This window comes from Hyperolius riggenbachi, chromosome 7, assembly GCF_040937935.1.
Source record: "Hyperolius riggenbachi isolate aHypRig1 chromosome 7, aHypRig1.pri, whole genome shotgun sequence".
Taxonomy (NCBI): domain Eukaryota; kingdom Metazoa; phylum Chordata; class Amphibia; order Anura; family Hyperoliidae; genus Hyperolius; species Hyperolius riggenbachi.
In genome coordinates, this window is record NC_090652.1 from 104,342,189 (window position 1) to 104,359,843 (window position 17,655).

Genomic DNA, 17,655 nt, shown 5'->3' on the forward strand with positions numbered 1-17,655 from the left:
CATGTTAGTGGAATTTCCCTATGAGGTTTTCTGCTGGGTCCCCTAAACTAGATTAGTGCCAATTATTTTGCTTTGTTTTAATTTGGTATTTTTGTGTGATCTTGACTGATCATTTCCTTCATAAGCTGTTTTTCATATAACTTCTGTCTGCCCCCTAGGGGTAGCTATGAAGAGGGGGACGAGGAGGCCACCACTCCGGGGACTCGACAGACTCATGACAACCTGTACCGGGTGCATATGCCCAGTTTATACAGCTGTGGGAGCAGCTATGGCAGTGAGACCAGCATCCCAGCCGCTGCACACACAGTCAGCAATGCCCCTGTAACAGAGTACATGTAAGTATGCCAGCCATACACTGCTTCATGCACATAATACAGAATTAAACAGCTCAACTTGTAAATTGTAATAGAGGTTATATAAAGTGATATTCAAGAAAACCGTGTTTCTCGCTGTGTAATACAAGATGAGATTATGGCAGACCAATAAATGCTTAAAGTATCCCCACATCATGTCATAGCCTTATGTGAAAGGGTAGGTTTTCAAGTTTTTGAAGAGGTCGGCAGCCAGTGAGTGCCACGCAGGTTGTAGGAAGGAGATTCGGATGAGTGGAGAGACATGTGAGAAATCCTGTATGTGGGAGGGAGGACAGATGACTAGCATGAATGAGAGAAAAATGTCATCAGTAGAGCAGAGGTTGCATTTAGGTTGGAGTGAGAGCCAGACTGGGACTGATCAAGGTTAATTCAGCATGAAAATGGTGTTCAAGTAATTAGCATGCAAATGTGAGAAGTGACAAAAGGTGGTAGCTGGTGAGTGAAGTGGGATCTAGTGTGTTTTTTTTATGTTTTTTTAATTTTTTTAAGTAGAGGTGTCCCAACAGCCTTTTTGAGTGAGCACTGGAAGATGCCATTGGAAAGGGATAGGTTAAATAGTGAGGTTAGTACAGGGATGAAGCATGAGGACAGCTGCAGAATGAGATGGAAGGGGATAGTAGATTTGGGATTTGAGAGGAGAGGGAATGTTTAGAGAGTGGAAAGAAGGAAGAAAGAGCAGTCGTGAAGAGGTGTGTAGATGGAACTTGAGGGCTGCATGGAAAAAAACAATTTAGATTTTGTAATTTTATCAGTAAAGGATGTTGCGAATTAAAAAGGCCATTCAATGATGTTATTAGGAAGCCAGAGGTGATCAAACCAGGAGTCCGTAGGGATGGGGTGCACAAAGTGTGAAAGTGACGCCTGAGTAGTTTGGAGTAAAAGGGCACATATTGTTGTTACAGTATAATCTCGTTATAGTAAACTTCAAGGGACCAGAAAAAGTTGTTTACTATATCAGAAATTGTCCTAGAAATGCCCCAGCATGCCCTGGTACATTTTATCCTCCCATTGAAAGTACAGTATAAGCACTTGCACCTTTGGTGGACAACAAGGTTAAGTATACCTTTCTGCTCACACTTTAGCCAACTATGAAGCCGCTCTTCAAAATGCAGCCAATCATAAGCCACTCCCATCTGTAATGCAAGTGGCTCCGATACCTCTGTAGGCGGGACTTGGCACTCTCCTCTCCACTCTCCTTAGTTTTGAGTAGGCCCACTCTGGCCTGTACTACAAGTAAAAGTAGCCTGTACTGCACTCCACACACTACCAGGAGCATCATCTCTAGTAAGGGAAGAGATGCATGGGAGTGCATTCAATCCCGTGGGAAAACTGTGATGAATGATCCTTTCATCGGTGACTGCAAAGAAATAACACTGCATCCTCTTTTTGTTTATGTTCACATTATTCCCCATTTTCCCCAGGCTGCTTATTTGTACATTACTGTATATCCAGCACTGGTGCCATTCTTCTTGTCTTACAAATGTTATCAGGCATTAACTCTCATGCAACCAGCCTGAAGAGAGCAGCTGACCATGGGTTGCACACTGACATATGACACATGCACTGCCCACTGTTTACTATATCCAGAGTCAGCATCATGTAGGGGGCAAAAAACAGGTTTACTATAACAGAAGTTTTATTATGTCAGAGTGTTATACACTCTGATATAATAAAACCAAGTGTTGCTCCTGTAGACTTGGCAATGAGATGTGCATAACAGCAATAGACTACAACAGGGGTCAGGAACCTTTTTGGCTGAGAGAGCCATAAACGCCACATATTTTAATATGTATTTCCCTCAGAGCCATATAATATGTTTCAAACTGGGACAGTGCGCATGCGCAGCAGAGGGCTCACGTCCCTGTTGCCATGGTGATGTGTTTACAGTTGATCCGCCAGGCAGCAGAAGTGTCAGACACGTCTTCAGCTTGGGTTTCAGCAACGTCGGCAATTTCACTGAGAGCCAGACAGGAGAAATACCGACTAACAGCTTGTACAATTAGCTAGCTGACTTGGGGGTTGATTAACTTTGTAGGACGAGATCTCTGCACTTTGGCCCAATAGGCTGCCTGTAAAGTGACAGGCAGCCTATTGGGCCAATCAGTGTTCGGGGATCTCGTCCTACAAAATCACTGGACCTGACAGGATTAAGGGTGGGACAGTTGTAGCATCTTGTTCGTTTTGGGGGGAGCGCAAGTAAGTTAATAGTGCACGCTACAGCAGAAGCGTGCCTACTTTGAAATTTTACCTGTGCTGCTTGAGCAGTGTAGCTTAGTGAATCAATCCCTACTGATTTGTCTGTGAGCCAGATGCAGCCATCAAGAGCCACATCGGGCTCCCGAGCCATAGGTTCCCTATCCCTGGACTACAAAAAGATTATAGGTGATAGACTTAAACCAAGAAGGATTCAGGGGGAAGGTTCCACAGACTTTAGTGGAGAGATAGTTAAAAAATCTGCACACAGAGGAGACGTTTAACAAAGTGATTTGATCCATCACAGCAGTGTTTCATAATGCTCGAGCATTCTCATACATTTGCTGTCTGTACCCGTTGTTTATCGCTTTTCCTTAAAGGATACCTGAGAAGAGAAAAAAAAAATTCTGCATACCTGGGGCTTCCTCTAGCCCCCTTCAGGCCGATCACTACCTCGCCGTCTTCCCTGGCTGCCTGGATCTTCCGCTAGGCGGCCGGGTAATTCCCCCAGTCAAGAGAAACTGCGCATGCCCGGCCGCAACACTCTCACACCACTGCGCTCCCCTCACGGAAGTGCGAAAGTGGAGTGTGCACGGCTGGACTGTACCGACTGGCGGATTTACTGGGCTGCCTAGCGGAGGATCCAGGCAGCCTGGGAAGACGGCGTGGGAGCGATCATCCTGAAGGGGGCTGGAGGAAGCCCTAGGTATGCAGACTTTTTTTTTTTATATCATGGTCTCAGGTACACTTTAAAAGATGGTTACACGATGTCGGTTGTAACGATCATTCATCTGTCATTTTGACAGATGGAATCTTGCTGTGGGTATGGAACTTATCATAAGAGAGGCTGAGAGAGCCTGGATATCATTGTAGAAAATCATACCTGCTTGTGTGAGCCTGCAAGGAAAAAGAGTGAATATGAGAAGGTTGTGGTCGGGTGTGAAAGAGCATTGTGAGCTTTCAGTAGGAAACAGAAGCAAGTGCAGCCCAGGTGTGTAACTGGCGGGGTGTGTCAGGCGAGGACTCTTGGGTGAGGTCACATGTGACAAGTGTGCGAGTCGCAGAGTTGTTGTTTGTGTCAGTGGGGATGTTTGAATCTCCTATGATGTCATTAGACAGGAAAAGCCAGGCAGGAATCTTATGTCTGTACATGGCTTTCCTCTGCATCAGCATCTCTGCTGCTTTCTCCTTCCCCCTCTCCATAGAGATGTACACACTACTCAGCAGAGCCACACTTTTCATATGCTTATCAGGCTCGATGGGAGTTTGCTTTGCAGGGGTGACAGATATCTGATGTCTGTCAGTTTATAGAGATGCGGTATGAATGGCGTCAGGAGGAGAGTTTGTCACCAGCGTCTGGTTCAGGAATCGTAATTGACTGTCACATTTGGGACTTGGAGACTGAGGCAACTGAAATAAGCAAAGGCAGATGATTGAAGTAGAGCCATAGGCAAGTGCTATGGAAATAGGGGAGAGGAAGAACTTGTCAGTCTGATAGCTCACATGTCTCCAGGTGATGTGTTGTGACTACAGTCATCACTGTCAGTATTACAGCCTGTTCTCACATAAACCCTCTGGCTCTGTTGTTATCTGTGGCCTGATTTGGCTGCAGCTAAAGATGTACATAAATCCCACGCCATGCCTCCCACTGCTCACGGGTTACACCTCCTGCTGCTGAGAGGCACAGAGTCCAGCACTGTATTACCAATGGAAAATGACAGCTGCAGCTCACATTAATGACATTGAACAGAGCCCAGCCTGCTGAATTTGGGACGGTTGGGGGGGGGGGGGGGGGGGTCTGCCCTATGGCTACCCCATGGCTACCCCATCTCCCTTGTGTCCTGGCTGGGCAGGCAGAGAAGGAAAAGAAAATGATCGAGCCACCAGTCACGTGCCAATGATTATTGTGGGAATGCAGGGAGGGAGGCCAACATCATTCCTCCGTCCTTCTCCATGGGCCCCCCTCCAGTGTCCCATTGCAGAGTATTGGCACAGCGGTGCATGCGTCTATCTCAACTGTCCATGTCTTTGGCAACCAGCTTCTCTCTATTTCCTGTTTCCCATGACGCATCATGCTGAAAAACAGGAAGAAGAGATAAGCCAGCCACCAGAACGCATAGACAGGTGAGATAAATGTTCAATACTCTGCAGGGGAACACTGGAGGGGGGCCCATGGGGAGGGAGGAATGATGTTGCCCCCCCCCCCCCCCCCCGCATCCCCACATTACTCACCGCCGGAACTGCAACCCAGTGGCACCTTCTTCCACACCCACAGACACCCTCCTCCTACCCACTTGCACCTTCCTCCCCACCCCGATTGGCCCCTCCTCCTCCCCACCCACCTATCCACCAAGTGTCACCCTCTCCCACTCACTGGCACCCTCCTCCCCACCCAGTGTCACCCTCTCCCACCCACTGGCACCCTCTTGCAAAAGTAGGGGTGTGGCTTAAGGCAGCACAGGTAGCGTGGCTTAAGTATCCCTCTTTCTCATGTTCAAAAGTTGGGAGGTATGAGAGCCGTGTCTGTACATGACGAGCTTTAGGGAAATTCCCCTGTGCCAGTGACAGGTGTTATTGGGACAAGAACGGTGAAATCTTGTCAGTATAGACAACACTCACTAATCCTTTTTTTAGTAGTATGCAGAAGTATGTGAACCTCTATTTGGTGTCAGTAATTGGTCACATTAGTGGCACTGGCATTTTTCCTCCCCTAGGTGATATAATCCACATCTGCTGCTTCATACCACTTTGTCTTAGCAAAGTATTTGTGTTTCTTTCCAGGAGTCAGAATGCCAACTTCCAGAATCCCCGCTGTGAGAACACCCCTCTGATTGGACGTGAGTCACCTCCTCCTTCAGTAAGTTTAATTACAGCGTTACCCTGTACAGTTTGGCCATTGCTGGAGACCATTAACCCCGACAGTGCCACAGCATAGGAACAGCAGACTCTGATATTAGCAGATATATATAATTTCTCTCTTGTTCCTGCAGTCATCACTGGTAGGAACAAAGCAGCCAATTAAATAGTTGATCTTGCTTACTGAAACATGAATTTTGCAATTGACTGCTTACAATGGATAATTTGTCACTGCAGATCCCTGTGGCAATTAAATAAAGCTATAAATAGGGAAACAACAAAATAACTTGTCTTCTAGCTTATCTAAATAAGGTGAATTAGACTTTATTTTTTTTTTTTTTATACTGTTTCAGTGTTTTGTTTTGTTTTTTTTGTTTTTTTTTTAGCAGTAGCCCTCTTAACCCGACTTCCATTCACTGCACAGCATTGGGAATATTTTTGCCCACCTCCTCCAGCCACAAGAATGTGCCATGGCATAAAATTGGCCTAAAATGATTACTCCATACTTGTAGTACATTGAGGCTAAATGGCCTTGTGACTACTCCGCCCTTTATTGATTCCTTAGAGGCAGCTGGAACAGGAAGTACAAGTACTGATGCTAGGACTTGGGCTGCAAAGCAAGTGATGGTGGGTAGGGATGGTCAATGAGATGCAAATAATTCTGAGTTTTATGCAGTTTGATCATGGACCAATCGAACTGCTCCTTGGCATGATTTGATGGGTCTATTTTTAAGATGCATACATTTGCATACTAAATTTGCATAATCCTGCTAATAATATAAACCGATGATCCTGAACAAGGAAGCAGGTCAGGTGCTGTGACTAAAGTTTCACCATACTAACTGCATGTTTGTTTCATCTTTGTGGTTCACACACTTCTAAAGCCAAAGCCTTCCACAGGGCAACCAGGTAACTGGCATTGTTCACAGGAAAAGAAATATGCCACCTTCCACGTATGTCTGACTACAGGGTCACTTTAAAGTAAACTGAACAGTATAATGCTCAAATATATAAAATTAACCCCCCCCCCCTACCCCCCCTAAAGTGAATCTGACGTGAAAATAAACTTATGAGATAATGAACTGTATGTGTAGTACAGCTCAGAAATAGAACATTAATAGCATAGAAACAAGTCATATACCAGTACAGGAAGAGTTAAGAAACTTCAGCTGTTATCTATGCAAAAGAGCCTCTCTGAGCTCTGTTACCAAGCTCTGTGGCTACAATGCTTTTTTTCTGGAGTAGATAGATAGATAGATAGATAGATAGATAGATAGATAGATAGATAGATAGATAGATAGATAGATAGATAGATAGTAGAAACTGAAACAGACAGCTTCAGATAAGGTTTTTACTGCTTAATTTAAAGTTTAAAGGGTCATTAGCTCTGCATACCACACTCTGGGAACCCAATCGCTCACTAGTCTTGGAAACCATGACTAAAAAGAAATATACTCCCAAAGGTGGGTTGCAACAAGGGGCAACCAACCACATGAAGCAGGTGGAGAACAATAACCTGTCTCCACTCTGCAGGTGTAGCTGGGGGAGGATTGGTCGCACTCTTGAAAAGATCACTGGTACTGCAGATGGCTGAGCCACTGTAGCACCCCCTAGCAGGGGCAGGTAGAACTGACACAAGGGTGAAGTGCCCAGGATAAATAAAACTTTGTTAAAAGGAAAAGAACAGCTGGTGCAAATAAAATTGAGCTTAAGTCGTTTCAATAGTGTCGTGTGAGGTAAGTCACCTCTACTTTTTCTGTTTTTATTTTGCTTTTAACAGTTTTATCCATCCTGGGCACCTCTTCACCCTTGTTGCACACTGAGGATCACAGCCTGCATTAGTGGAAATCTGGGCTACAGGGAGTTCCTGAAAGTAATCCTGACCAGACCCTTTAATATTAACAATAGTCAATCAACGAGTTTCTGCATCCATAAAAACAAGCTGAGCCCCTGAGTGCTACACACGCCTGGGTGGAGGTTTCTTCTTGGACTTTTTGCACTGACAGATATGTTAAATCTCCTCTTCCTGTTTGGGTTTTGTCAGTAGCTGAACCGCCTGTCTTTGGCTTCTCTGGCAGTCAGCTTCCTGTTTTGGAGAATTTTTCCAGATGAAGAAGTTTATTATGGAAGAAAAAGACTATTGGCTAGAACAGATTTTTTTTTCTGGGGTAGGGATAGGTGGCGGTGTAATGGAGAATGTATGCTGCAGGATGTATAGCTCAGCTATACAGCAAGCTCAGTACAGCTCTTATATGTCCATATCCCGGCCCTGCTTGCAGTTCACAGCCACGATTTACACTGGCAAGCTTAGTCTGCAAGACAGAGAGCAAAATACTAAGTGTAAATATCCATGGCAGCCAATCAGAATTGAAGCCAAGCTTATAGGTAAGCAAACAGCATGAGTGGTTATATATTCACTAAAAATGCAATTCTATTATCTCAGCTAGCACCCAAACCACATAGTCTGGTGCCCGAATATCTATAATGTTAGGAAGAGGGGAGCATGTCTGTAGCCAGTACTACACTGCAAGCTTTCCTAGAAACCAAAGTCTGTGATGACTCATCAGAGTACTCCTGCTCGTACCAGTCCAATCAGCTTTAAACCAAAGACTGTGATGACTCATCAGAGTACTCCTGCTCTTACCAGTCCAATCGGCTTTCTCTGGAATTATTGCCTTTTCAGGAGTATATTTTTGAAAAGTTTAGATTTGCTGGCTGTGCAGTCTGGCTCTGCTGACTAGAAGTGGCCACATCAAAGGGCTGGCTGGGCAAGACAACACATCTTTTGGTAGGGAAGCCCATTGCATATAGTGCCTGATGCACGAAGCAGGGATAACATTTCCATCCACTGGGAGCGCACAGCAATTATACTGGTAGTAGTAGTAGCAGCAGGGTGGCAGCACGGGTTACCCGATTAGCACAGCACGGATACTGTGCTTTACCACATGCGCATAACCCCAGTATTGCGATAAAAGGGTAATGCGCGCCGCACTCCTTGCAGTTAGTACTGGTAAAATTGCCTTGCCTGTGCACCACAATTTTACTGCTGCATTGTGCATCAAGCCCATAGTGTATTCAAGCTGTAGAATTACATTTGCCTGCAGTTCGGTTTTAATATTTCACCAATCTGGTGAAATCCAGCTGTCTGCTATAGGTTTATTGCTCTCTGCACTGCTTTAGTTTAAATAACGATGTACTCAGGCAGCTGGTGGGTACAGCTTGTGCCTGGCTGATCGGTTGCCCAGCTATCCGTCTACAAATTAGCATTGTCCATGTGCTCATATATGTCCTCATATAATAGGTCTGTTTTGTGGTGATGTGCGAATTGTGTATTTATCACCTGAATATCTCCCAACCTTGTGTTATCCATCTGTTGAAACTCCATTTCTCCTTGGCTGTTGTGGGTTTATTTACCATACATTTGTGGTACCATTTTCACGAAACCTGTAGAGTTGCTGGATGCGAGCATTGAAGCAAGGTTCCATCCATAAAAGAAGCATTGTGTGTTATGTACAGTCATGTGAAAAACGAAGTACAGCTCATGGAATGGTTGTAACTGTAAAACACAATAGGTGTTTTTATTTAACAAAACTAGATAAACGTGACAGTTAATAGACATGGCATAGCATCATGTGGATAATATAATGGTCACCAGGCTCAACCATCAGCTAGATACCTCTCAGGATCCAATCCGAACTGAGAGGGATTGAATCCTTCCATACACTAGGCACATATTTTCAATAAGGCCATAGAGAGCATAGGCAACAGAGCTTACACTCGCCTATCGGCTGGTGTCTTGTCTATACCGCCAGTCACCCCTCCCTGTGTCTTTTCTCCTGAAGTGCCTGTGTCATGATTAACGCAAGGGGCACCGTGGCATGTACCTTGCGTGACTACAAAAGGCTACTAGTGTTCTGCCTCTAGTGTTTGTCACGTGACAAAGGCGCCCTGGGAGAAAAGAGACATTCAGGAGCACCTGGCAGGAATGGAGAAGACGTGTCAGTGGATAGGGGAATGTGAGCTCTGCTGGCAACACATGGTGGAACTCCACTACCTCCACGCTCCTGACTCACCATTGATTGTGCAACATCTTCTGACCAGCACAATCAATCTATTTGATTTTGGTTGGAAGTCGATCGTTCGGGCATTTTCTGTCAATTGTCAATCAGTGATCAAATCTGACGGATATCAATGGGGAACATTGAAAGTGTATGGGCCCCCTTGCATAAACCACTGGCTCTAACTGCTAAAATTTCCCCCCTTGGTGGAAACAACCACAGGGAAGCAATTCCTGATGGTTTTTTTCTGCACATAACCTAGGATCCTTCAACATGTCCTTTGGTCTGTTGTGATCCACTCCAAAAACAGATGGTTTTGAACCTAGCCTACAAAATGGTTTTTAGGAATGGTAGCTGTATACAAGGCAGGCCATTTCGAGCGATGTTCAAACAGCGCAGGAGATTTAGGCGCAGACAGCACCACCATAGACCGTAACCGGAATTCCAACTATAGCAGCGCACAGTGAGTAACTTCAGCGCTGTCAGAAAACTAAGCTTAAGTTACTTTCAAAACCCTGTAATTTGGCGCCAGCAATAGTTGGAAGCCGAATTACATCATTCCCCACTATCCACAGTGACCTGGTGGGGGAATAGAAATTAACGCTGCCAGGACTTGTGCAGGAGCAGGGTAAGCCGTATATATCGGCTTTATCCTGCACCCAAGTCTCCCAGGGGCCGATTCATAGGTATGTGGCCATTTCGGAGCACGCTCTTCCCCACACTGCACCTGACCTGGGCGCTGCCATAGGCAATGTTATGTCTATAGCTGGACGCCGAATTACATCTCCCTCTAAGTTGCTACGACTTTGAGGGGGAATAGTAATTAAAGCAGGGCTTTGGAGTCGGGGCAATTTTGGGCACCCGGAGTTGGAGTCTGAGTCGTGGTTTCAGAAACTGAGGAGTCGGAGTCGCATGATTTTTGTACAAAATCCACAGCCCTGTTAAGTATTAGACTAAGGAGTCAGCGTTGAGGAGTCGGAGTCTGAGCAATTTTGGGTACCCGGAGTCGGAGTTGGAGTCGTGGTTTCAGAAACTGAGGAGTCTGAGTTGGAGTCGGAAGATTTTTGTACCGACTCCACAGCCCTGAATTAAAGCTGCACAGAATTTGAGGTTTACACTGCACCAAAGTGACCAGGTGTCAAAATGTCATGTACGCAGCTGTACATACTGCTCAGCTAAAAGTGAGCAGCTCCTTGTGGTCTCTAGAAAGACATTTATATTGCGTTTTTCTCCTGACAGACTTAAAGTGCCAGAGCTGCAGCCACTAGGATGCGCTCCATAGGAAGTAGCAGTGTTAGAGAGTCTTGCCCAAGGTCTCCTACTGAATAGGTGCTGGCCTATTGAACAGGAAGGATTCTAACCCTATTCGCCTGTGTTGGAGGCAGAACCCTTAAAGGGGAACTGAAGAGAGAGGTATATGGAGGCTGTCATGTTTATTTCCTTTTAGACAATACCAGTTGCCTGGCAGCCCTGCTGATCCTCTGCCTCTAATACTATTAGCCATAGCCCCTGAACAAGCATGCAGCAGATCAGGTGTTTCAGTGGTTCAGACTTATAAGTCTGATCTGACAAGACTAGCTGCATGCTTGTTTCTGGTTTTAATCAGATACTACTGCAGAGAAATAGACCAGCAGGGCTGCCAGGCAACTGGTATTGATTAAAAGGAAAGGAAACATGACAGCCTCCATATACCTCTCTCTTCAGTTCCCCTTTAACCAGTACAAAATCCAGCCAAAGCGAGAGCAGCTCTGCACAATAGTGGCCGTTCATGTTGGATGTCCCTAAATGACTTCAGAAAACACCTGTACTGATGCTCGTTTTTCATCATCCAAGGGATCCTCTTAGGTGGTGAAAGTCTTGTGCCTGTATGTAGCTTTAGCTGCACGTTCTGAAATGGTTCTACAAAGTATCTTTTTGTTATAATCCAAACCCTTCCCTGTAGGCCCACGTTTGGTGAATACAGGCCTCCATGCCCGATTTGGAACTGTGCCCTCTTTCCCATTAGCTGGAGACCTCTGATGGTTGAGCCCCAATGCACAGGCCAGGAGGGCTCCGTTCTGTGCAGGCCATAGATTGTGTGGCCTCCTGAGCTGGCAGGAAAAGATGTGAACTACAAAAGAAAAACTTGCAGATACTTTGTTGTATCTCCATCTATGTAGAAGAAGTGTTCATTTTATGTCTGTTGATGTGTTGCAGGTCATTGTGTTATTACGACAGTGTGCAGTCATAAAAGCTTAGTGACGACTCATATTAGAAAAGTCTTACTGTGATTCTGTAGAATAAAAAAATGACTTTTCCATGTTTGGAAGTGACAGATGACCCCTCGGCAGCCTCTGTAAGCCTCTCTGCCTGCCTTCTCCCTGGGGCTGCTCATTAACAGGAAAATTAACAAGGAAATTGAATGGTCATGCTAGACTTGACTAATTAAACCTCATTATATTGACATCCCCCATTGCATATGTTCATTAAAGCTCTGTTAATAGGGAGGACGACTGGCTCTGGAACTGTGTTCCACAGAGTTTGTATTAAGTCATTCAGGCTTTTTAAAGGAGATAAAAGCATCAAGGCATGGCCACCTATGCAATCTACCTACTCCTTCAATGCAGAGAAGTACAAACCGCAAACAGTGATTTCTTATTGGCTGGAGTTATCACACTTCCAGAAGTAGCCGCTTTATTTAAAAAACAAAAAGCCGGAGTATAAATATCTGCGCTCTTGCAAACACTAGGCTTCAGTTTGCCCTCCACAGGACAAGGATCTCAACGTGCAACAAAACCTGTTTCCATTGCGCGTTGTGGAGAGAGACATACTCGACAACTGCTGTGTTGAGCTAGATCAGCTGATTAAGCACCTGAACAGATGGTGGTAACTGGGGTTCGTGTCTGCAAAATATTTGCTCAGGTGTGACAATGGAGTTTTGACTGCACCATTCACCAAGTGATACAATGCTGCCTTGATTGTAAAGAAACACATTTTCAATCATCGTTTTCCATTTCTGGAATTTCCTAGCTGTGTGGAAACTAAAATGCAAGGGTGTTTATCAATATTAAATTTAAACAGAAAATGATTTGTGTTGCTTTGATGCACTTTGTTTCAGTTAAGCTTTCAGTTAAAAAGGCGATGCACTTATAAATATATTGCATCACCCCCAAATTGCTCCTGTTGTTACTGATCTAGCCCCACCTCTGAGTAGATCTGTTTTACTCTTCTAGTGGTCCATGGTTTACAAATACGTTTTCTCCACAGCAACCTCTATATACTGAACACCATCACTACTGTTTCTGACTCAACAGTGCCATAGCTTTCTGTGGTACTTGCAAACTCCAGTGCTGTCCATTTCTGTGGATGCTTCACTCATCTCTGTGTTCTGTAGTCAAGTCTGACCATTGCTGTGTGTGTGTGTCGCTTCCTGTTCCTGTCTGTACCCAGAAGCAGGATGGGCATTCACAGGAAGTAATCAAAAGAGTTTTCACACAGTTATTATAGGTGGTGCACTGTACACCATATACAGACTGCTGGTAGGGGGGAGTTCACCAATCTAGTCATAGGAGAAGAATCAGGAGCAATTTGGGGCTAATATACAAAACTTTATAAGAACTTCATCTGTCAGGAGGATGACTGCTGTAATATGCCAAGAACTGTAATGCTGTGAGTACACGATGAGATTTTTCAGCAGATTTACTGTCCAATTGATTTTCCGATCGATTTCCATTCACTTCTATGAGAAATTGATCAGAAAAACAATCGACAATCAGATCGGACATCTTGGAAATGATCTATCGAACCATCTATCTGCCCAAAAATCTCATGATAATCGTCTGTTTGTATTGATCTCAACAGAGCAGATTGCTACTGTAAGTTAAAGTTTTATTTGTTGAAAATGTGACTCCAGCCCAAAAATACTTTTGATTAGAAACTTTTGAAACTCTCAGGTTTTTATCGCTATCTCTCCTCTTCCTGTATCTAAGAGCCGTACTGTGAGATGACTTCCCCTTTCACAATTCAAGCCGTGTAAATTCATATGGAGAATTAGTCCCTGCCCTCTTTAATGGATTATCTATAGCTGTGTGGAAAATGCACTCAAAAAAAGGGAAGCCACATTTTTCTCACAGGAGCTCTAGTTACTTTTACAAAAAGCACAGACAGCCATAAAAGCCTTACAGATTGTAAACTCTCAATGTCCTGTTCAAGATTAGTGTTCCTGTTGAATGTTTTTACCTGCGGTTTTACAATAGCTTGTTCTTTTTTTTTAAAAGTGTTTTTTCATGTGAATTTGCCCCAATATAATCAGAACATGTAATAATAAGTACGTTCAGAGGTTGCCTTCTATGGAAGCCTACGTGACAAAACCATCTTTTCTAGAGCTAGACCGTAGAGCTGGGGGCATGCAGCCAGTAGAGCCGGTACTGAATGAAGAGAGTCAAGTAATGCAAAAAATAAATATTTAAAGCACTCCTGAACAGTGACGAAAAGGACTTTTGCTTATTTTGGGCTTCTTCTAGCCCTCCAACCCGCACCCTCCTCACCCGTAGTCTGAAGCCCCTCAGTGTCTTCGGGTCCCCTCTGTTGGGCCGCTGTCCCCCTCAGAATACTCTCCATCCTGGCTTGGTCTCAGGCTGTTGTGGATGTGAGGTCAACATTCGTGTCCTCCATCAGTTGCATTCCCATTGCCAGAAGCATTCTGCGCATGTGCGGTACATTCTTTAGGAAACTTCCCAATCACTCTTCCTTCACAGTTCGGTAGTGCTTTAATAGTGATACAATATAAATATATACAATGGTAAGCAGTGATACAGCAACGTCAATATTCAGCATGTATCAAAGGTCAGCGCAGGTTTGGAAAGTCATTGTATGTAGGGAATGATAAATTCTTCACCACAATATATCAAATGCTCAGAGGTAGGTATCCGCCAAACATCAAAACTAGAAAAGGCTTACCAGTTCCCAACAACCCACATTATAAGGTTGTAAAATGGCTCAGGTCACAGATAACGTCCAGGGAACATCAGATGTCGTGAAGATCCAGTGGACATCCGTATGGAGGTAAAGTTTCAGGAAGTTATATAGGAAAACAAAAACGGCAATATCTAAGCGTAACCCGTTTATTTAGATAAAATTTATTTAAAAGGCAGTAGATATAAAAACAATAACTCACACACGGGGCCCATAAACGGGGAACCCCGGAAGATTAGGGCGCATGTAATGGTCAATTCCAGGGAAGGGAAGGTAACAGGCGGCAACATTGTCTATTAATCTACGATTGACCATTACATGCGCGCTAATCTTCCGGGGGTTCCCTGTTTATGGGCCCCGTATGTGAGTTATTATTTTTATATCTACTGCCTTATATCTGATCCTGAAACTTTACCTCCATACGGATGTCCACTGGATCTTCACGACGTCTGATGTTCCCTGGACGTTATCTGTGACCTGAGCCATTTTACAACCTTATAATGTGGGTTGTTGGGAGCTGGTAAGCTTTTTCTAGTTTTGATGTTTGGCGGATACCTACCTCTGAGCATTTGATATATTGTGGTGAAGAATTTATCATTCCCTACATACAATGACTTTCTTAACCTGCTCTGACCTTTGATGTATGCCTGACTTCTGAACTTTTGGACATTGTTCTTCTCAGCGGCGTTCCATTGTCCCTTGGCGCCGATATATTTGCTATTAAATATTCAGCATGTAGTTCATTGAAACAACCCAAAAGACCAAAATGGCAATAACTAAACAACTGTGTACACTAAGTACAGTATTTAAAGCAACTTGACAAAGCAGGGTAAGGAGGAAATGTTGAACATGATAGAAATGGAACAAGCTTCAAATCAGGAGACCAGAAGGACGGCACTTCAGGTAGCAGTGGCCCAAAGCGAGATCATCGTCTGGCGAAATTTTTGGAGCGGTGGAGCCTTGTTTTTTTGGTAACAAAAAAGGATTTTTTTTTAAGCCCAATATTTCAAAAGAACATTTCAAAATTCTCCATATATAATAACAGATGAGGTGGAGCCTATAAAGGGAACCTTAACGGAGTCATAACAAAGTTTAACTTATCTGGGGCTTCCCCCAGCCCCCTGATGTTTTATGCCCATGTGATCACGTGTGCAGCATGCGTACTACATACGTACGCATAGTGCACAGGTGTAGGATGGTCACAGGGGCGACAGTGCAACCGAGGATGCAGGGGGGTTGGGGGCAGAGGTAAGTGAAACTTTTTTTTTTTTTTATTATGACTCAGTTAAGGTTCACTTTAAATGGGTAAACAGCAGGTGTTGGAAATTAATGGAGAGGAGCTGCAGGAAGCCCGCTGCTGGTGATCACACGGGACCTGTACTGCGGTATAGTGCCCCTGGCAGGAGAAATAGCAAACCTGCAGTTTTTCAAAGAGTGTTATGAGGAAGTCCAGCCTCTGTCCTTTCAAGCCTTTCAACTGGTCCCTTAATGCAATGGATTGGTCCACTGACCAAGAGGAAAGCTCAAAAGCACATACAGGTAGTCCCCGGTTAACAAACAAGATAGGGACTGTAGGTTTGTTCTTAACCTGAATCTGTTCTTAAGTTGGAACAATGTGCTACTTCTGTCCCCTGTACCTCCTCTGTGCCTCCAGTGTCCGCCTCTGTGTCACCTCTGCCCTCTGTGCCTGCTTATACACGTTTAAAAGTCATTTTTTCTTTGAATTTTTTAAAATCCATTTTCTCAAAAGTCCAATTTAAAAAAAAATAAAAATTTTTTTGACTTGTTCCTATAGAAACACTGAATCCATGCGGTTCGTATCGGCGGGTCGTTCATAAGTCTGGGACTACCTGTATTGCTTTATTCTGGGTTCCACATACACAAGCTGCAATATTAAGACCTATGCTTTTCACTGACTGTAACCTCTGATTATGTAGTTTATTATCATATGCTCAGTTTATATTGCTCAAGTTTACTCACTACAGGGCTTCTTTATCTAGGAAGATAAAGCAAATTTAAAAGTGTGACCTTTTTCTGTTCCTTTTCCGTTCCTATCTTTTGATAGCTGGACATCTTCCCCCAACCCTGCCATATTTCCCATTTCTGCCTGTGTGCCTTCAGCCTTGTGTAACTACATGCAGGATAGTCTCTGGATTATAAATGCCATGAAAAGAAAGTACCCCTGAGTTCTCAATCCTAATACAACTGCCTTACAGGAAGAATTCAGCTGGGATAGGCTGAACAAGAATGGCCAGGGGTGCCTTCTTTCTGTCCATTTGCTTTCCTCTATGTGCCCACTATGTATAGATGTCACAGCAAGAAGCATGTGCTGTACAGAAGTCATTCATTATGGCCGTGCACTAGCAAAATCTCTCTCATTCTTAACAGTAGATTTATAGTGAAACAAAAAATTGGGAAATCTTTTTTTTTTTTTTTTTTTCTTTTTTCTTTTTCTTTTTGTCTTCCTTGTTTAGAACAGAGTCCTAGTTTCTTTCTCGCTTCTCATTCATGGACTTTATTTACTAAAGGCATCTTCAGAGATCCCCAAGCAAACTTGAACAGGATTTCTCTTTGTCTGCTATTTCATGAGCAATTACTTAAGTCTGGTGCACGCATCCAATTTTAATTAGCCAATGATTGGCCAATTTTGCCACTTCTGTGTAGCATGGGATCTTACCTACACAATCGGTTGACCCTCATACTACATGGAGGTAGTCAAATTCGTCAGTGATTGGTTAATCAAAATTGGATGTGTATGCACCTGTAGATACACTGGGGCCTGCTGTAAAGTTGGCATTTGTGTGTTAGCAGCTGCATGCAGGCATCCTGACCAACAGATGCACTCCTAGTTTGCTGGATCATTTATGATATGAGATGCTTGGAGATCTTTGGAGCTGCCTTCCTAAATTGGGCCGAACAACTCATATTGTGGCGAGTGGGCTTTGGCCTGTCCCAGATTTATCACTGGTTTACATTAAGCCAAGCTTTGCTTGTCACGATCGTGTAAAGGCTTTGTCTGAGATTTTATGCCATTGAAGGCACATTGTTGCTTGGTTTGTGCCTGCAAGCTAACCATTGGGCTTTTATTACTTCTCTAATCCATCTCTTGTCTTTCCTCCATGGCTGGTCACTAGTATTTTACAGGAAGTCAGTATTGTACGGCTGTAAATTACTGGTAATCAGTGCAGAGGGCAGGCTGGTAAGGTGATCTACAGCGTCTC

The 17,655-nt window shown here is 44.1% G+C and overlaps 1 protein-coding gene across 4 annotated transcripts in view; it reads left to right on the forward strand.

Annotated features, from left to right (window-relative positions):
- Positions 1-17,655, forward strand: part of TTYH3 (tweety family member 3) — a 191,562-nt gene that overhangs the window by 154,009 nt on the left and 19,898 nt on the right. For 2 of the 4 annotated variants that reach the window (XM_068244469.1, XM_068244470.1), the window contains exons 12-13: positions 159-335; positions 5,349-5,424. In XM_068244469.1, coding sequence (XP_068100570.1) covers positions 159-335; positions 5,349-5,424 — 253 coding nt within the window. Of the gene's footprint in view, positions 1-158; positions 336-5,348; positions 5,425-17,655 lie in introns of those variants that run through there. The other 2 variants (XM_068244471.1, XM_068244472.1) reach the window with 2 other exon arrangements.